Source organism: Candoia aspera, chromosome 1, assembly GCF_035149785.1.
Source record: "Candoia aspera isolate rCanAsp1 chromosome 1, rCanAsp1.hap2, whole genome shotgun sequence".
In the NCBI taxonomy this organism is placed as follows: Eukaryota; Metazoa; Chordata; class Lepidosauria; order Squamata; family Boidae; genus Candoia; species Candoia aspera.
In genome coordinates, this window is record NC_086153.1 from 68,756,696 (window position 1) to 68,773,447 (window position 16,752).

Below are 16,752 nucleotides of genomic sequence, written 5' to 3' on the forward strand. Positions count from 1 at the left end.
TACAGGAAATTGTGTCCAACTGTACTCCTTATTACCTGTAGAGTGCTTTGGCATCAGCAATAATCAAAGATCCATCATGTTTATTAAATCACTAATGGAACTCTCTGCAAGCTGGCTATAACCTTTTAACTTTCTCACTTCTCTTTGTTCCCCCTTTTGGAATCCCAATAGACCTGTTCTGGAATCAACAAGAATAAACTAAACCCTGGCCTGGATCCTATGAGCCTAGAACATGACAGTACAGTACTGGATTATGTTAAAAACAAAAAGCTTTGATATCTTCAAGTGTGAATAGTGTATTGATTCTTCTAAATTATTGTTTCTATATTACTAAATTGCTAAGTACTTACAGTTCTTCTTGATAATCATACAGGCTGGTATCCCTTGCTTCATAAAATGTGACAGTCTATGAAGAACAACAGATAAATACATCAGTAAAGTAGACTATATTACCGTCCTCTGAATTTCTAATAAACATACATTAGGAGAAAGTGGTATAAAACATACAGGAAATCTTTATTCTTGTTGGTTTAAGGCAGGCAAAAACTTTTATAAAACTTAATAAACAAAATATAGAAAACAAGTTACATGAGCTATATCAAATATATAATTTATATGTGCTTCAGCCCAGAATGCTTCCTCCAACAGATATGGCATTATCTCTTTATCTAAATATTATTTTAAAATTGTATATTGCATTTTGAGGTGAGTCATAGCAGATCAGACCTATCTGATCATGGCTGATCTTGAAAACGCTCAGCAGCATTGGATTTGTGCAAGTGGCCACATATAATAGGTATTTATGTTCTGAATGCATCACTAAGTTCTGAATATAGGATTCAAAGTCTACAGATGAGTTCTGATTTTTTAAAATGTATTATTGGCCTTATAGATTACATCTGCAAATATTCTTAAAACATTTTGTTGTTTTAATCTTATAGTAGACCATTAACCAGTGACATTTGTTTTGAAATGTTTGGTTATAGGTGGAAAATATTTTATAGAATAAAGCATAAGCTTTTAATATTTGTGTGATACTATATACTGTATTGTTATATGCTTGTTTAATAAACAGACCTTTACAGTGTTTTTTTCCCCACCTAAATTCTAATTTCTGGTTTCATTATTTTTTTGTTTGGGGATTTTTGCATACAGTGATCTGCACAAACTTTCCCAATAAAGATAAACAAAAGATAAAGTTTGAATGGAAGATGGGAATTTCAGAAAAAAATATAGAAAACATAAATGCCCCATTATTCAGTCTGGTTCATGTAAGAATGGTAACAAGAAGAAGAAAATAATGATACTCTGTGTAGAAAGCACTCACCTTATTCTTAGTGCAGATTCCACGAGCTATTTCATAATTAATATGGATTTCAGTCAACAACAGTTCTGGCCTGTAAATTTTAACATCCGTTGATAAACCCAGATTTTCCAAAAATACTATCTGACCCCAAAATGTCACATTTTCTCTCCTGTCTATATAATGAATATCAAGATTCAAATTGTGTTCAAATGATATGTATGGGCAAACTTCGTTCAATTTTGATGCAGCACTAAGCACTTCTAAATTCAATGGGTATACCTTGCGGTTTATATTTGTGTTATTGATTGTCAGTAAATACATATCTCCAGAAGGATTAAAATAAAAAATAAAACGTGTAAGATTATTTTCCCAAGCAGTAAGCTTTACAACATCTGTTGTTTGAAATTTGAAGAAAAACAGAGCATTATTTTTCAGCTTTATTATGGCATTTCCACTGTAATCTGGAAAAGAAGAAGAATACAATATTAAGTATATTTCTAGATAAATAAAATAATTTCCTATAAAAGTTCTATGTCTTGATACTGTAATTTCAAACATACTTAAAGTAGAGTAAGCATCGCTGAGTACACAGGAACTTACCGTCCAGCAAACATTCATGATTTCAGTAAACATACATAATCTTTTTTACTCCAAGTACATCTCATTATTCTTCTTATTTTAAGTCACTTTCTTTTAAAAAACTCATGGTAAGTTATTTAATTCTTTTGGTTGTCATAACTCTGAGAGGCATACTAAGTTGAGAAAAGTACCATTGGCCACTTCACACAATAACCTTCTCAGCTGACAAGGGGCTCATTTTGGTTTCTCAGTTTTATCTTTAAGCTCTTCACCACATTTATTTTTTATATAAACAGATTTATTTTATTAGGTTATACTATCAGAATGTAGCTCTCTCTTGAATGTCAGACAGCCACAAAAATGTTGCTGTCTGAAGCCAAACCCAAACAGTATCCCTCTCCTATGACAAAAGTCCGGTATCATTCCAGAATAAATTTTTATCTTTATCCTGTCTTTCTTCACTATGCTGCCTAAATTACATCACTTTACTCTACTAACTGAAGGACCAGTTTTGGCATCCACAGTGAATTCCAGGAGATTAGAGATTTATGCCTCCTAGGCTAGCAAGAATCCACCATTAGGAGAAACTGAAATGGTGGCATAGCAATTCTTTTGATCATAGGAAATACTGGACACTTGACAACTGGGACAATGTGATGATGACCTCCTGAGCTGTATCCAATCTCATTATATATCCAATCTCAGCATAGTGACTGAAGTTCCCCAGCACTAATAACACAAAGGATTCCCAACACTAGTCCTGAGATGAGATCCAGAAGCACAGGAAGGGATGGTGCTGGGCAGCTGAGTGGGCTATCCACCACCAGAATCTCTTGCTTGTCTCTGGAGCTCAACCTCAGATGTACACTTGCACTGAACTACCTGTAAAGCAGGACCTATGGTAACAGCCGAGGTCTCATAGAGGATCATCCCCACTTTCCTTCTCTTCTATCACAGCTGCTGAAACACCTGAAATTCTGAAAGCCAAGGTCACCCTTCCTCACCCAGCCAGGTTTCAGTAATACATGCCACGTCTGCTTACTCTTCCAGGAACAAGCCAACCAATGGTTCCGCTCTTGGTCCCCTATCCACCATACAGCTGTAACAGCCCCCACTTACCAATCTTCATCTCCTCAGCCCTATTCACATTAGGGCTACCAAACTCTCTTATTGACTAGGTTCTTCAAACAGCCTATTGTAACAGCTGCACTTCACTTTGGGCACAATTTAAAATTCTGTCATTAATCATTAAATCTCTAAAAGGTTTGAAACTTTGCTATTTGGAGGGTGATCAGCTCTGTTTAATATTTTTTATTAAAACATAATATACTTAACCAATAATCATTTGATGAATCGTAGAACCTTCAGATACTGCTGAAAATTTCTCTTTTGTACCAGATATCTCAAGATAACCATACTGGCTATTTTTGTCGTAAGTATAAAAAACTGTGTCATTATCCCATAATACCATGGAACTTAATGCTGAAAGTATGGCTTCCATATGTATGGCACCAGCAGTGGGTAAACCTAGGATAAAGTCTTTCAAGATCCATTGAGCTGTATCTTCGTTATAGGCAGCCATGTATAATATCTTTTGGCTGAAACACCCAGTGCATTCCAGCAGTACTGCAACTGTAGCAGTGCGTGAGTCGTAGCAAGCAGATACTATTAATAGATTAACAGTTATTTCTAAACTTAGTTCTCTTCTTAACTGTTCAGTATTTGTCAATAGAGAAAACTCATCCTCAGAATATCCAAGAAAAATGTCTTCTTCTGACCATATAATTATTTCACTTAATCTTCTCTCCTGAAGGAAAACAAACTTATGAAAATAATTTTTCCAAACTTTACAAATAATACAATCCAAGATTAAACTGTGTTATAAAATATTCATTAAAAATTAACAGTTGGTATCATGAATTAATATATTTGCAGTTTACACAAGGAGGGTCAGAACCAGAGAAAAACATTTTGCACTTACATACAGTTGTTATTCTTCTAGTGGTCCATAAAGTATTTGCAATTTCACAAACATGAAATTATACCATACTGTCTATGATATTAGGAACTGATAAGAGTACAGGGTTCAACCTTGCCTAACTCAAGCATGCCTGACAATGGAATTGCTATTCTAATAAGAAAAGCATTTGCCAAATTGAGAGAATATAGTCACGTTATCTTAATTATCAACAGATGTTTGTTTACATTTTGGTTCTATGTACACTTGTCTTCAGTGTACCTCTGTGTAGCTATATAGATTATTTCATACTAAAACAGATACATCAAGCAATGTGAAAAGATTAATGAAAAGAAATCTATATGTAATAGCATATAAACTCTTACACAAGTTATGTAGTTTATGGTGACTTCATAACAGTGACTGAGAACCACAAGTGTGAACCATATAGACCATGAGAAGAAAAGCAGTTTCATATTAACATAATTGCAATTCTGCTTTTTTTGAAAATTCTGGTATCAGTACATTCACAAGTATGGGAGTCTAGCCAGCTTCATATTCAGAAGTTAATCAAATTAAGGCTTCCAGTGGGGAATCATGGTGGGTTGATGGTCTCTGAAGGCAGAGAGAGCCACTGCAGCTGAGAATGCTGGCTGGGAGGCAGATTCTGCCCAGTGCAATCTCCCTGGATCAAAGGGAGATTGTGAGATAAACTATATGGGCTCCAGATGGTAGTTCCTTCTGAGTTAACTGCAGAAACAGAAAAGTTTTTACAGCTGGCTCAGGAGTTGAGCTGTCGGGAATCCTGGAATTCCATCTATACTCCTAACTGTGGTGGAGCCAATACAGACATTAAAACCCTGCTTCCCCCACTTCTTAATCACTTTGGGATGTAATTAATTACAGATTAAGAGAGATTTCCTCTGAGGCAAAGATAAGATTCCTGTGGTGAGTAAAATCTTCTTTCAAGATTACAAAAAAAAGGGGGGGGAAGAGAGAAAGAGAGACAAAGAGGCTTTGATTTAAAGATTCAAGAACTATTTGCAAAAAGCTTAATTAAGAGAAGATATAAGAAAGTTTAAAACAGACAAAGGGACAGTCTTTTTTTTCTTATTTTTCTATTTCTATTTTTATCATTTTTATGTTTGATGAAAGTGCTTTGGCTCACTAAGCCTGTTAAAGAGGCTAGCCCAGCATGGGAATGTTCCTTGTTTATCCTCAATGACTGCATGTAATTGGCAGAATCTGCATAAGAAAGATAAGGTAAAGAATCAGACAGTGACGTTTAGTTGCCATGGAGATGTGATGCCTGTTGTAGCTGAAGTTACTGAGAACTACAGTACTTAACTAAAAAGTGTTTGAAACAAGAAAATAATAAGGGGAAAAAAGGAGAGGCTTGTCTTTTTATTTTGCCTGCTTGAGACATCTTCACTTTTAGATTAAAAATGGCTACTAGAAAAATGGCAAGAGAGGGCAGGAGGGGCTCGCTAGAACAACCTATGGAAAAAAGTTACACAACATATGCTTCAGAGATTTTTTTGAACAAATGGGAAATAAATTTGATCAGATGGGAAATAAAATGGATGCTTTAAGAAAATGGATTACAGATTTGTAAAATTGAGAGAGGAGTTAAGAGAAGATGTTAAAAAAATGGAAAATTCTATAAAGCCAATATCTGGAGAGGTAAAACAAATTAATGACGGAGTGGAAATTTTAAAGAGTAAGACAGAGGTTCAAGGCAGAGAGTTGGAAAGAGTATCGGATAATCTGGCTTTACTGAAATTGAAAGAATTTTGTTTGAGATTTAGAGTGGTTCCAGAGGTTCCAGATGAAAATATTAGAGAGCAGCTTATTAATGTTTTGGCAAATGTTTTGGATCTGGAAGAGGGAGATATGTAGGCAGAAACTGATAAAATTCATAGAATAAATTCCAGATTTGCCAGAATGAGGAATGTCCCTAGCGATATTTCAGTGCATTTTGTTAGAAAGAAGACAAGGGACCAAGTCCTGCAGCAGCATTTTAATACAAGATTGAAAGTGGATAATACTGACATAATTGTTTTGAAATAGATTCCTATTAGAATTTTGCACAAGAGAAAAGAATACTCCTTCTTAGCTGAAAAATTAAAACAGAAAAAGATCCCATTTTGATGGGATAAATTGGAACATATGATTTTTACTTTTAAACAGCAAAGATTTAGACTGAATTTTGTCCAGAAGGCAAGAGATTTTTTAGAAGGATATAAAGGAGAATTGGAAGAGATGGAAATGTAGGTTTTAGAGGGAACTGCACAAGAGCCACAACAGAAGAATCCAGAAAAGATGATATGGAATTGGGAGCTACAGGTATGGACTTTTCTAAGTTTTTGGACTGAGTATGGATTACAAATGTTTAACATGGAATATAAATGGCACAAATGCTCCTCAAAAGAGGGGGGAAATTTTCATTATTTGAAAAAATTAAAGCAAGGTATTATTTGTCTCCATATCAGGAAAAAATGATATAAAATATTTGACCTATAAATCTTTGGGCAAAGAATTTATTTCAGCAGATATTAAAAAGAGAAATGGAGTTGTTTTGTATATTAATCCTCAACTAAACCCAGAACTTGTATTAACTGATGATCGTGGCAGGTTTGTTGGAGTAGACATTATATTATATGGAGTTAAAATCATGGTCCTGGGAGTTGATGCCCCAAATGAAGATAAAAGTGACTTTTTATAAACAACATATGGAGAGGCTAATGGACTTTTCTTATGAAAGTTGGTGTTTGATGGGGAATTGGAATGGAGTAGTTTCCTCCCAACTGGACAGGACTTCTGAGAAAAATATTAAAATAGGGTAAATTACCATAAGTTTTCTTTGATTTAATGGGCAATTTAGGGTTGATTGATGTATGGACAGAGAAGAATGGTAGTTCCAGGGAGTACATCTATTTTTCAGGAAGACACAGATCTTTTTCAAGAATAGATATGATTTGGATTGCAAGTGACTTGGCTACTAAAATGTCTAAGGTAGGGATTCTACCAGACTTTTTCATATCATAATCCTGTGAGTCTGGTTTATAAAAGAAAATATCTTTCTTTCAGATGAAGACTAAATGAAGCATTGTTACAGAAAGGTCAGGATTGTAAAAAGAAATTAAAAGAATGTTTTGAAAATAATTTAGACAAAGGTACTGATTTCAGAATGGTTTGGGATGCAAGTAAAGCTTTTACCAGAGGTTATTTCATACAAGATGATTATTTCATACAACTATTTATTTTGGATGAAATAAAAAGAAAAGAAGAATAATTAAGGAACTCCTCAGGAAATACAAGTATCTCCCAGCAAATCAAGATTTTACAGCAACAGTTACCTATGTTAACAATAACAGAAATGGAAATAAAATTGAAGTATGAAAAGCATAGTAATTTTGAATTTGTGAATAAACCAAAGAAATGGCTGGCTTATAAATTGTGAAGAGAAAAAGAAAATGATATTGAAATTAACAGAGGGAGATACTGTATTAATGGATAATGTGGCCATACAAAAACATTTTTATCAATATTATTCTAATTTGTATAAAGGGCATGATATTCCGTTAGAGAAAATAGATTACTATCTTAGAAAACAAAATTTACCAACAATTACAGAAGAACAAAGACAAATAATGAATGGATCTATAATGATAAGAGAAGTTTCAGAAGCAATTAAAAAGAGTAAACCAGGAAAGGTGTCTGCACCAGATGGACTATTGACTTTGTATTCTAAGTGCTTTGAGGATGTACTTTTACAACCCTTTACAAAATACGATGAATTCTATTCTATAGGGAGGAAAGATGTCACAGACTTTTTTGTTGTAGTTTATTTGTTCAGTCGCTTCCGACTCTTCGTGACTTCACGGACCAGCCCACGCCAGAGCCTCCTGTTGGTCAACACCCCCAGCTCCCCCAGGGAAGAGTCCGTCACCTCTAGAATATCATCCATCCATCTTGCCCTTGGTTGGCCCCTCTTCCTTTTGCCTTCCACTCTCCCTAGCATCATCATCGTCTCCAGGGTGTCCTGTCTTCTCATTATGTGGCCAAAGTATTTCAGTTTTGCCTTTAAAATCATTCCCTCAGGTGAGAAGTCTGGCTTTATTTCTTGGAGTATGAACTGGTTTGATCTTCTTGCAGTCCAAGGCACTCAGAATTTTCCTCCAACACCACAGTTCCAAAGCATCTATCTTCCTTCTCTCAGCCTTCCTTATGGTCCAGCTCTCGCAGCCATATGTTACTACTGGGACTGTTACTACTATTGCTTTAACTATGCGGACCTTTGCTGTCAGTGTGATGTCTCTGCTCTTGACTATTTTATTGAGATTTGTCATTGCTCTTCTCCCAAGGATTAAGCGTCTTCTGATTTCCTGCCCGCAGTCAGCATCTGCAGTAATCTTCGCACCTAGAAATACAAAGTCTTTCACTGCCTCTACGTTTTCTCCCTCTATTTGCCAGTTATCAATCAAGCTGGTTGCCATAATCTTGGTTTTTTTTTTGAGGTTTAGCTGCAAGCCAGCTTTTGCACTTTCTTCTTTCACCTTCATCATAAGGCTCCTCAGTTCCTCTTTGCTTTCAGCCATCCAAGTGGTATCATCTGCATATCTGAGATTGTTAATGCTTCTTCCAGTGATTTTAACTCCAGCTTTGGATTCCTCAAGCCCAGCACGTCGCATGATGTGTTCTGCGTACAAGTTGAATAGGTAGGGTGAGAGTATACAACCCTGCCGTACTCCTTTCCCAATCTTAAACCAGTCCGTTGTTCCGTCGTCTGTTCTTACCGTTGCTACTTGGTCGTTATACAGATTCCTCAGGAGGCAGACAAGATGACTTGGTATCCCCATACTGCTAAGAACTTGCCACAATTTGTTATGGTCCACACAGTCAAAGGCTTTAGAATAGTCAATAAAACAGAAATAGATGTTTTCCTGAAACTCCCTGGCTTTTTCCATTATCCAGCGGATATTGGCAATTTGGTCCCTAGTTCCTCTGCCTTTTCTAAACCCAGCTTGTACATCTGGCAATTCTCGCTCCATGAATTGCTGAAGTCTACCTTGCAGGATCTTGAGCATTACCTTACTGGCATGTGAAATGAGTGCCACTGTTCGATAGTTTGAACATTCTTTAGTGTACCCCTTGTTTGGTATGGGGATATAAGTTGATTTTTTCCAGTCTGATGGCCATTCTTCTGTTTTCCAAATTTGCTGGCATATAGCATGTATCTTCACAGCATCATCTCGCAAGATTTTGAACAATTCAGCTGGGATACCATCGTCTCCTGCTGCCTTGTTATTAGCAATGCTTCTTAAGGCCCATTCAACCTCACTCTTCAGGATGCCTGGCTCTAGCTCACTGATCACACCGTCAAAGCTATCTCCGATATTGTTATCCTTCCTATACAGGTCTTCTGTATATTCTTGCCACCTTTTCTTGATCTCTTCTTCTTCTGTTAAGTCCTTACCATCTTTGTTTTTGATCATACCCATTTTTGCCTGGAATTTACCTCCAATGTTTCTAATTTTCTGGAAGAGGTCTCTTGTCCTTCCTATTCTATTGTCTTCTTCCACTTCCACGCATTGCTTGTTTAAAAGTAATTCCTTATCTCTTCTGGCTAATCTATGGAATTTTGCATTTAATTGAGCATATCTCCCCCTATCAGTGTTGCCTTTTGCTTTCCTTCTTTCTTGGGCTACTTCTAGTGTCTCAGCAGACAGCCACTTTGCCTTCTTGGTTTTCTCTTTCTTTGGGATGTATTTTGTTGCCGCCTCCTGGACAACGTTGTGAACTTCTGTCCATAGTTCTTCTGGGACCCTATCTGCTAAGTCCAGTCCCTTAAATCGATTCTTCACCTCCACTGCAGATTCCTTAGGAATATTAGTGAGCTCATATCTAGCTGATCTGTGGGTATTCTCTAATCTCTTTAGTCTGATCCTAAATTGTGCAAGAAGTAGTTCGTGATCTGAACTACAGTCAGCTCCGGGTCTTGTTTTTACTGACTGTATAGATGTCTACCACCTTTGGCTGCAAAGGATGTAGTCAATCTGATTTCAGTGTTGTCCATCTTGTGTGGTCCATGTATAAAGCCATCTCCTAGGTTGTTGGAAGAGAGTGTTTGTTATGCAGAGTGAGTTGTCTTGGCAAAATTCTATCAGCCTATGTCCTGCTTCGTTTTGTTCTCCCAGGCCATGCTTACCTGTAATTCCAGGTGTCATTTGACTGCCCACCTTAGCATTCCAGTCTCCCGTGATGAAAATAACATCTCTTTTAGGCGTGTTGTCCAGTAGGTGCTGCAGATCCTCATAGAACCGCTCTACTTCAGCTTCTTCAGCATCTGTGGTTCGGGCGTATATTTGGATCACTGTGATGTTAGATGGCTTGCCCTGAATTCAAATTGAGATCATTCTATTGTTTTTTGGATTGTATCCAAGCACTGCTTTAGCCACTTTACTATTAATTATGAAGGCTACTCCATTTCTTCTGTGGTCCTCTTGTCCACAGTAGTAGATCTGGGGGTCATCTGATGTGAAGTGGCCCATTCCAGTCCATTTCACTTCACTGACGCCCAAAATGTCTATCTTTAATCTTGACATCTCACCAATAACCACATCCAATTTGCCCTGGCTCATAGATCTTACATTCCAGGTTCCAATGGCGTGTTGATCCTTAGAACATCGGATTCGCCGTTCACCACCAGCACCGTCGGCCGCTAACCGTCCTTTCGGCTTTGAGCTAGCTGCGTCATCACATCTGGGGCTAGTTGAACTCATCCTCTGTTCCTCCCCAGTAGCATTTTGACCATTTTCCGACCTGGGGGTCTCATCTTCCGATGGTATACCGACATATCTCTGGTTGTACTGATCCATTGAGTTTTCACGGCAAGAATACTGGGGTGGGTTGCCATTACCTTCCCCAGGGATCGCATTTAGTTTGACCTCTCTGTCATGACCTTCCCGTCTTGGGTGGCCCTTCACGATTTAGCTCATGGCATCATTGAGGTGCTCAAGCTCCAGCACCATGGCAAGGTAACAATCCTTTGCTGAAAAGGAACATGGTACATTCAGTCTAATCTCATTTACTGTACTCTATCCTAAATAGTCAAAGAAATTCTAGTCCATTGACCATTATTTAATTTGCTCCAAAAGAAAGGATAAGTTCAAATGTATGGATTGAGCAAGCTTCTAGGAAATTCTTATACCAAAGTAAACCAAGCACACAACTTAAAACTCCAGTCTGTATAATTGTCAAATCTATTGTTATAATCCTGTACCATAAATTCTGATTTACTCCCATTTATACAGTAACCAAACAGGATACCCAATACAAGTACAAATGAAATAATATTTGTAACAGAATTTTCTGGTAACAGGTTATAAATATAAAAAGTTAACACACCTATTAGAAAATCTTATGATTTGTTCCCCTAATGGTATTCCTTCAATTATTTCAGAATTTCTAATTATACAAACAAAAGTTTCTACAGCAAAATTTTAAAAAGGGAGAAAGAGCACATCCTTTACTTTTTGTTTTGTTTTGTGCCTTCAAGTCAGTCTTAATTCCTGGCGACTGCCTGGACAAGTCCCTGCAGTTTTCATGGCAAGATATTCAGAAGTGGTTTGCCCTTGCCTTCTTCCTAGGATTGAGAGAGAATCACTGGCCCAAGGTCACCCAGCTGACTTTGTGCCTAAGACAGGACTAGAACTCATGGTCTCCTGGTTTCTAGGCTGGTGCCTTCACCACTGCAGCAAACTGGCTCTCCCCTGGCATATACATGGCATAACTTTATTCAAGGAGAACAGATGCTATTAATAATCACCTACTACTAGGAACTGCCTGATTTTAGGTTTGATTTGTACTTACTTTAGACTTTGCATAATACATATATTATACTTACTGTTAAATAAGATTAAAAATATGTTAAGCCTGTGCTTTTTGTAAATATGTTGGACCTGTGCTTTTTGTTTTGCTAAGATGCTTCTACTCCATTCACTAGAATATATAACCGTCTCTCATGAGCTTCTTTTCCATTAAATCTTTTCTGTGGTTCTGTACAGGTATATGCCAGATATGGAGAGCTTTTCCTTGGAGACCTGAAAGCTAGTATATTCATGAGAGATAAGACTGAGGCTGCCATGACAGTTGGCCTATAACATAAAGGGCTGATGTAACATTCTTGAAGTTCCTCTGTGAAAAGGTGCCAGGAATGAATGCACAAAGCTCAGAGGAGCCAATGCTAGATTCCATGTCAGAAATCAGAGGGTTTCCAGACTAGATCCCATGACAGTATAAGTCAGTCTGGGTCAAATGAGCCTGGATTTTGAAAAGATAAAAGACTTGGACTATGGACATCAAGCCAGACAGTATTCCATCACTGCTGCACTCCAGGCACATAACCACTCTCTGAACAATCCCAACTTCTGTGTACCTTCACCCTTCAACTGCATCACATCTTGTCGGTGATTCTCAGTGTGGCCACATGACATCCTACCTGCATGTTTAGTAACATTCTTGGGACTTAAATATCTGAGTTCCTTGTATTTTTTTTTCTATATGTCTCTTTTTAAAATTTCTGAATACATATTATAGTTTGGGATTTTGCTGCTTATTTAGAATTGCTTGCATAATGCTAACCTAATATAAACTAGTTAAAGTAGCTTCTCATATGTTAACTGTCTGCATATGCCATTACTATGGAGGTTATATACGTTGGGGAAGTTTTCTCACTGCCTGTGCATGTTAAGGTACATATGAGAAGCATGGTTAAGGTGGATAGCACATTAACTCAGCAATGGAGAGAAATCCTTAACCGATCTATGGTCTGTTGGGATGATGTCTTGTTTCAGCTTCCAATTCCTTTCCTTGGAGAATGAACTCATACAGTGCCTTCACTAAATGAAACACTTAACTGCGGCAAACCAAAGCTGTTTCACACAGACCTGTTCATCATATATATAAAGTCACAGGTTTACCACCCTTTGCTAAAGCATCAGTTTCTGGAAGATGCTGCCATCCGATGAATAAAAGTAATAATGTATAGTTGCTCCCAAAATAACAGAGCCAGACTAGTTTATTTACTTGTATGTATTTCCCACCTTTCTGCTAAGGAGTTCAAGGTAGCAAATGTGGAACCATCTAATTATATACTCACAACAAACCTATGAGGTAAGGTGAGCTGAGATAAAGTGACTGACCCAAACTCACCCAATGAATTCTTTGATCTGGTGGACATTTAAACCTGGGTCTCTCAGTCCTGGTCTAGTACCTTAACCATGACTGTACAGTCACTGTATAATGGGATAATTTTAGCTCAACATGCTGCTAATGGAAAATGCCAAATAGATATCATATAAAGGTCAGAAGAAAGGCACAGTACGAATATCAATATTATTCTGTAGGGTACCAGCAATTAAACTCTTAATTGCTGGTATCCTACAGATGGAAATGTTTCAGAGCATAGAGCACAGAGCATTTCTCTGTTGCTTAATTATATCTACTAAGTCTTCTCCAGATATTAACTTACAATATTTACAGATCACAGTTAAAGTAATAAATTAACTATTTAAAGATTATAGGACTAGGTAATTCTTCTGCACCTGCCTGCCTCTCTACCTAGCATGCTTGCTGGCTGTCACATCAGTACCACTTCTTCCATTTGCTTTTCCTGGCCCAATAAAGGATATCAGGAGGGTTGTCGTTGCCACAACAGGCAGCTAGGTAAATGAGTCAGTGGGTGGGACAGGCATGAAGGCAGGGCACCTATAGCAGGAAATCTACTTGCTTCAAATGATGGTTCCTCTGGGGACAGCCCTATATATTACAAAACATGATTCAAATCTTCAAAAATTAACCAACAGGCAAGACATCTAGATAGGTAATCATGAGGATAATAATAAAGAGCACACACAGTTGATATTATTTAGAGTAGGGCTTCATTGTCAAATTCTAGTTGCTACTGACATTGTTCAAATGGGAGAAGAGCTTCCCCAGCATAACCAAATTTCAGTACCAACATCAAACACTTAGGGCTCTCAAGATCTATCCAGCACCTTCAATGGTGAAACAAGGACAGCCATAAAATGTTTCAAAATAGATATGTTTATAGTGGCTTTCACATGACAGATCGATTTTAAATCAGTCATAATTTCTGGATTGTCTTCAATGTCAGCACCATGGAGACCACACTGGAGTATCCTAGCATAAATGTTACTGAAGCATAAATGTCAGCAGCCATATGCTTTTTTTCCAGTGTCAGGCAAACCAGACAAATCAGGTGAAGTTATTAAAAAGTACACTGAGCCACTATTATTTAGGCATTGAGGAATTTCCCCAAATTGCCAATCTGATCCTTAAGGGAAAGTATTTCCCCAAGAAAGAAAGCAACTTTCCACTGTAACTATGTCATATAAATTCCAATTTACTCATCTTATTCAATCCATCACTTCATGTAATTCATGTAGTCCATAAGAGCTGTCAAAGGTTCACCTGGATCTGATGTCATAGATTAGTTGTATATTATGTGAAGCACTTGTGCCTTTATCTTAAGGATGACTAGAGCTTACTTTATAATAAAATATAAAATAACTTTTTATAAATACTTACAACCAAAGGATATTTGCCTGAACACCAAGTTTTGGCCCGTATTCCAATAATGTCTACACGGTGAAAATAGTTGTCTCCAACATTGGTAATGGTGCCTACACTTGCCTCATAAAGTATGTTTTGAATCAGAATGAAGACATTTGGAAAAACAATAGCTACTTCTTTGATGCTGTGAATCATGCTAGGATCTATCAGGCCTACAGGAAATTTTATTTCTGCTGTAGTTAAAAATCCATTGCTGGTATGGAAGATACCAACATCTGTCACTACAACAGCTGATTCTGGATAACATGCAGCCCATGATATTATGGTTTCACTACCACGTGGAAGAGTGACAGAAACTCCAGTTTCCAAGCCTAATTTATATAAAGGCTGGGCAATACTAAAAGGAGTATCAAGAACAAAACAATCCTGAAAAGTAACTGCTTTGCCAAGGATGGTTGCCATGTTGTCATTTGTTTTGCTAGGTAATTCAATTGTCCATACTCTGAAAACAAACAAAAAATAATAAAATTAGATCTTGTAATTTTATAAATAAAGTATTTGAATATGTTTCTGTTCAATATGATTTATTCCTTAATTCTTTCTAATAAAGTTTATCTATAAGCCTTCAATTACTCCCCAATTAAACACTGATCATAAGGTCTAAAAAGCAAATTTTGCTGAAGAATTCTATGAAGATAATAAATTGGTCAAAAAGCAGTTTAATTTATCATTTCAATGTGACCTCAACTGACACATAGTTAGCAGCCATTCTTTCAGGCTGCACAACAGAGTGGAATCCAATACAGCTAGTCCTCACTTAGCACCCACAACTGGGACCGGCAACTCCATCGCTAAGTGACGTGATTGTTAAGCAAAACATCATGTGACTGCACCTGACTTATGTCACTCCTGTTGCAGTCATTAAGTGAGTCACCTGTGGTCAGTAAGTGAGACATCATGTGACTGTGACTTGCGAATTTACTGCCAGCTTCTCCATTGACTTTGCTTGTTGGAAGCTGGCTGTGAAGTGTGCAAATGACGATCTCATGACTGCAGGATGCTGCAGCAGTCATAAGCACCCACCAGTTGTGAAGCACTTGAATTTTGATAACATGACTGCAGGGACACTACAACAGTCTTAAGTGCAAGAATCAATCATAAAATTACTTTTTCAGCACCACTGTAACTTTGAACAATCACTGAACAGGGCAGTTGTTAAGCAAGAACTAAGGGAATATATATATAACTAACTCAGGGTTAAACTGTGGAGTTCTTGATGCTCTCTGAGCTTAGTTGTTTGCTTGCAAACATTTCATTACCCTACTAGGTAACATCATCATTGCAAGACAGATGTGCACTGGAATCTATTGCCTCTGCTGGGAAACCAGCTATGTATACCTTTTTCAATGGCCATCTAGCTTGTAGCCATTCCATTATAGTGTTCATGTCAGCTGGGCATGATAACAACAGTAACTTTGAGAAGTGGAGAAATAAGTTTTTTTTCATTCTTTCTCCCATCCCTTTTCCTTTTGTGTTATGCCTAAATCAATCCAAGAAGAATGAACATTCACCACCAGGGGTGGACTCAAAAACAAATCAACAATGTGATTTTTCATTTTAGGTTAGTGGGTCATGTAAAAAGAAACAGAAGAAGGTGTTCACTCTGTGAGAAGGTGGGTATAAGACACAGGTGCACTTCCTGTAACACTAAGTCACACGCACACACGCACACACCCATGGCAGAAAGTGCAAGAAATGAATCTACCACAGCTGATCTGGTGCAGGATAGAACTCTGCAAGCCATTCCAGAGTTCCCAGCAACAACTCACCCTGCACTCATAGGAAAGCAATCTCATGAGAGTTACGTTAGCAACTCCATCCCCAGAACCAGATCTAGAGACTGAAGCCAACCAGCACAAGACCTGGGATAGTGTTGCAGGGATGGAAGCTTTGCAGGAGGTATAAGAGGATGATGCATAACAGCAATCCAGGAATTGGTGAAGTGTGATTCATCACCCACAGCTCAAAGCTTCACTACATATTTAAAGATGGATTATAGAGTGTACCTCCAAGGAAGGGAGGGGGGCAGAAAGAGAATGTGGTATCCATCCAGTTTTGCTTGAGACTGCTAAGACTGGCTTATGACTATCCAAATGAACATGCAGGTAGCGATAGAACTAAAAACTGACCCAAACCTTCTACTGGGAAGGGTATGGTTAGAATGTAACCGCATGTGTGAAATATTGTGACATATGCCAGTGCATGGGGAACTGTAATGATAAAGCTAAAGCCTCTTTGCAACCACTGCTAA

At 37.6% G+C, this 16,752-nt stretch overlaps 1 protein-coding gene across 1 annotated transcript; it reads right to left on the reverse strand.

Annotated features, from left to right (window-relative positions):
- Positions 1-346: 346 nt before the first annotated feature.
- On the reverse strand, positions 347-14,923 carry CATSPERE (catsper channel auxiliary subunit epsilon). The gene is made up of 3 exons (XM_063291558.1): positions 14,474-14,923; positions 1,328-1,767; positions 347-406 (listed from the first exon to the last, which is right to left on the reverse strand). Exons 1-3 carry the CDS (start codon positions 14,901-14,903, stop codon positions 347-349), a joined length of 930 nt encoding a protein of 309 aa, XP_063147628.1. The 5' UTR covers positions 14,904-14,923.
- Between the last annotated feature and the right edge of the window lie 1,829 nt (positions 14,924-16,752).

Excerpts from the sequence above, each read along its gene's own strand:
- CATSPERE (XM_063291558.1), bottom strand. The coding sequence starts at position 14,903 with ATGGCAACCATCCTTGGCAAAGCAGTTACTTTTCAGGATTGTTTTGTT. Across the intron at positions 1,768-14,473 it reads GGCCAAAACTTGGTGTTCAG|ATTACAGTGGAAATGCCATA; the intron begins GCAAATATCCTT and ends CTTCTTTTCCAG. Across the intron at positions 407-1,327 it reads GAATCTGCACTAAGAATAAG|ACTGTCACATTTTATGAAGC; the intron begins GTGAGTGCTTTC and ends TGTTCTTCATAG.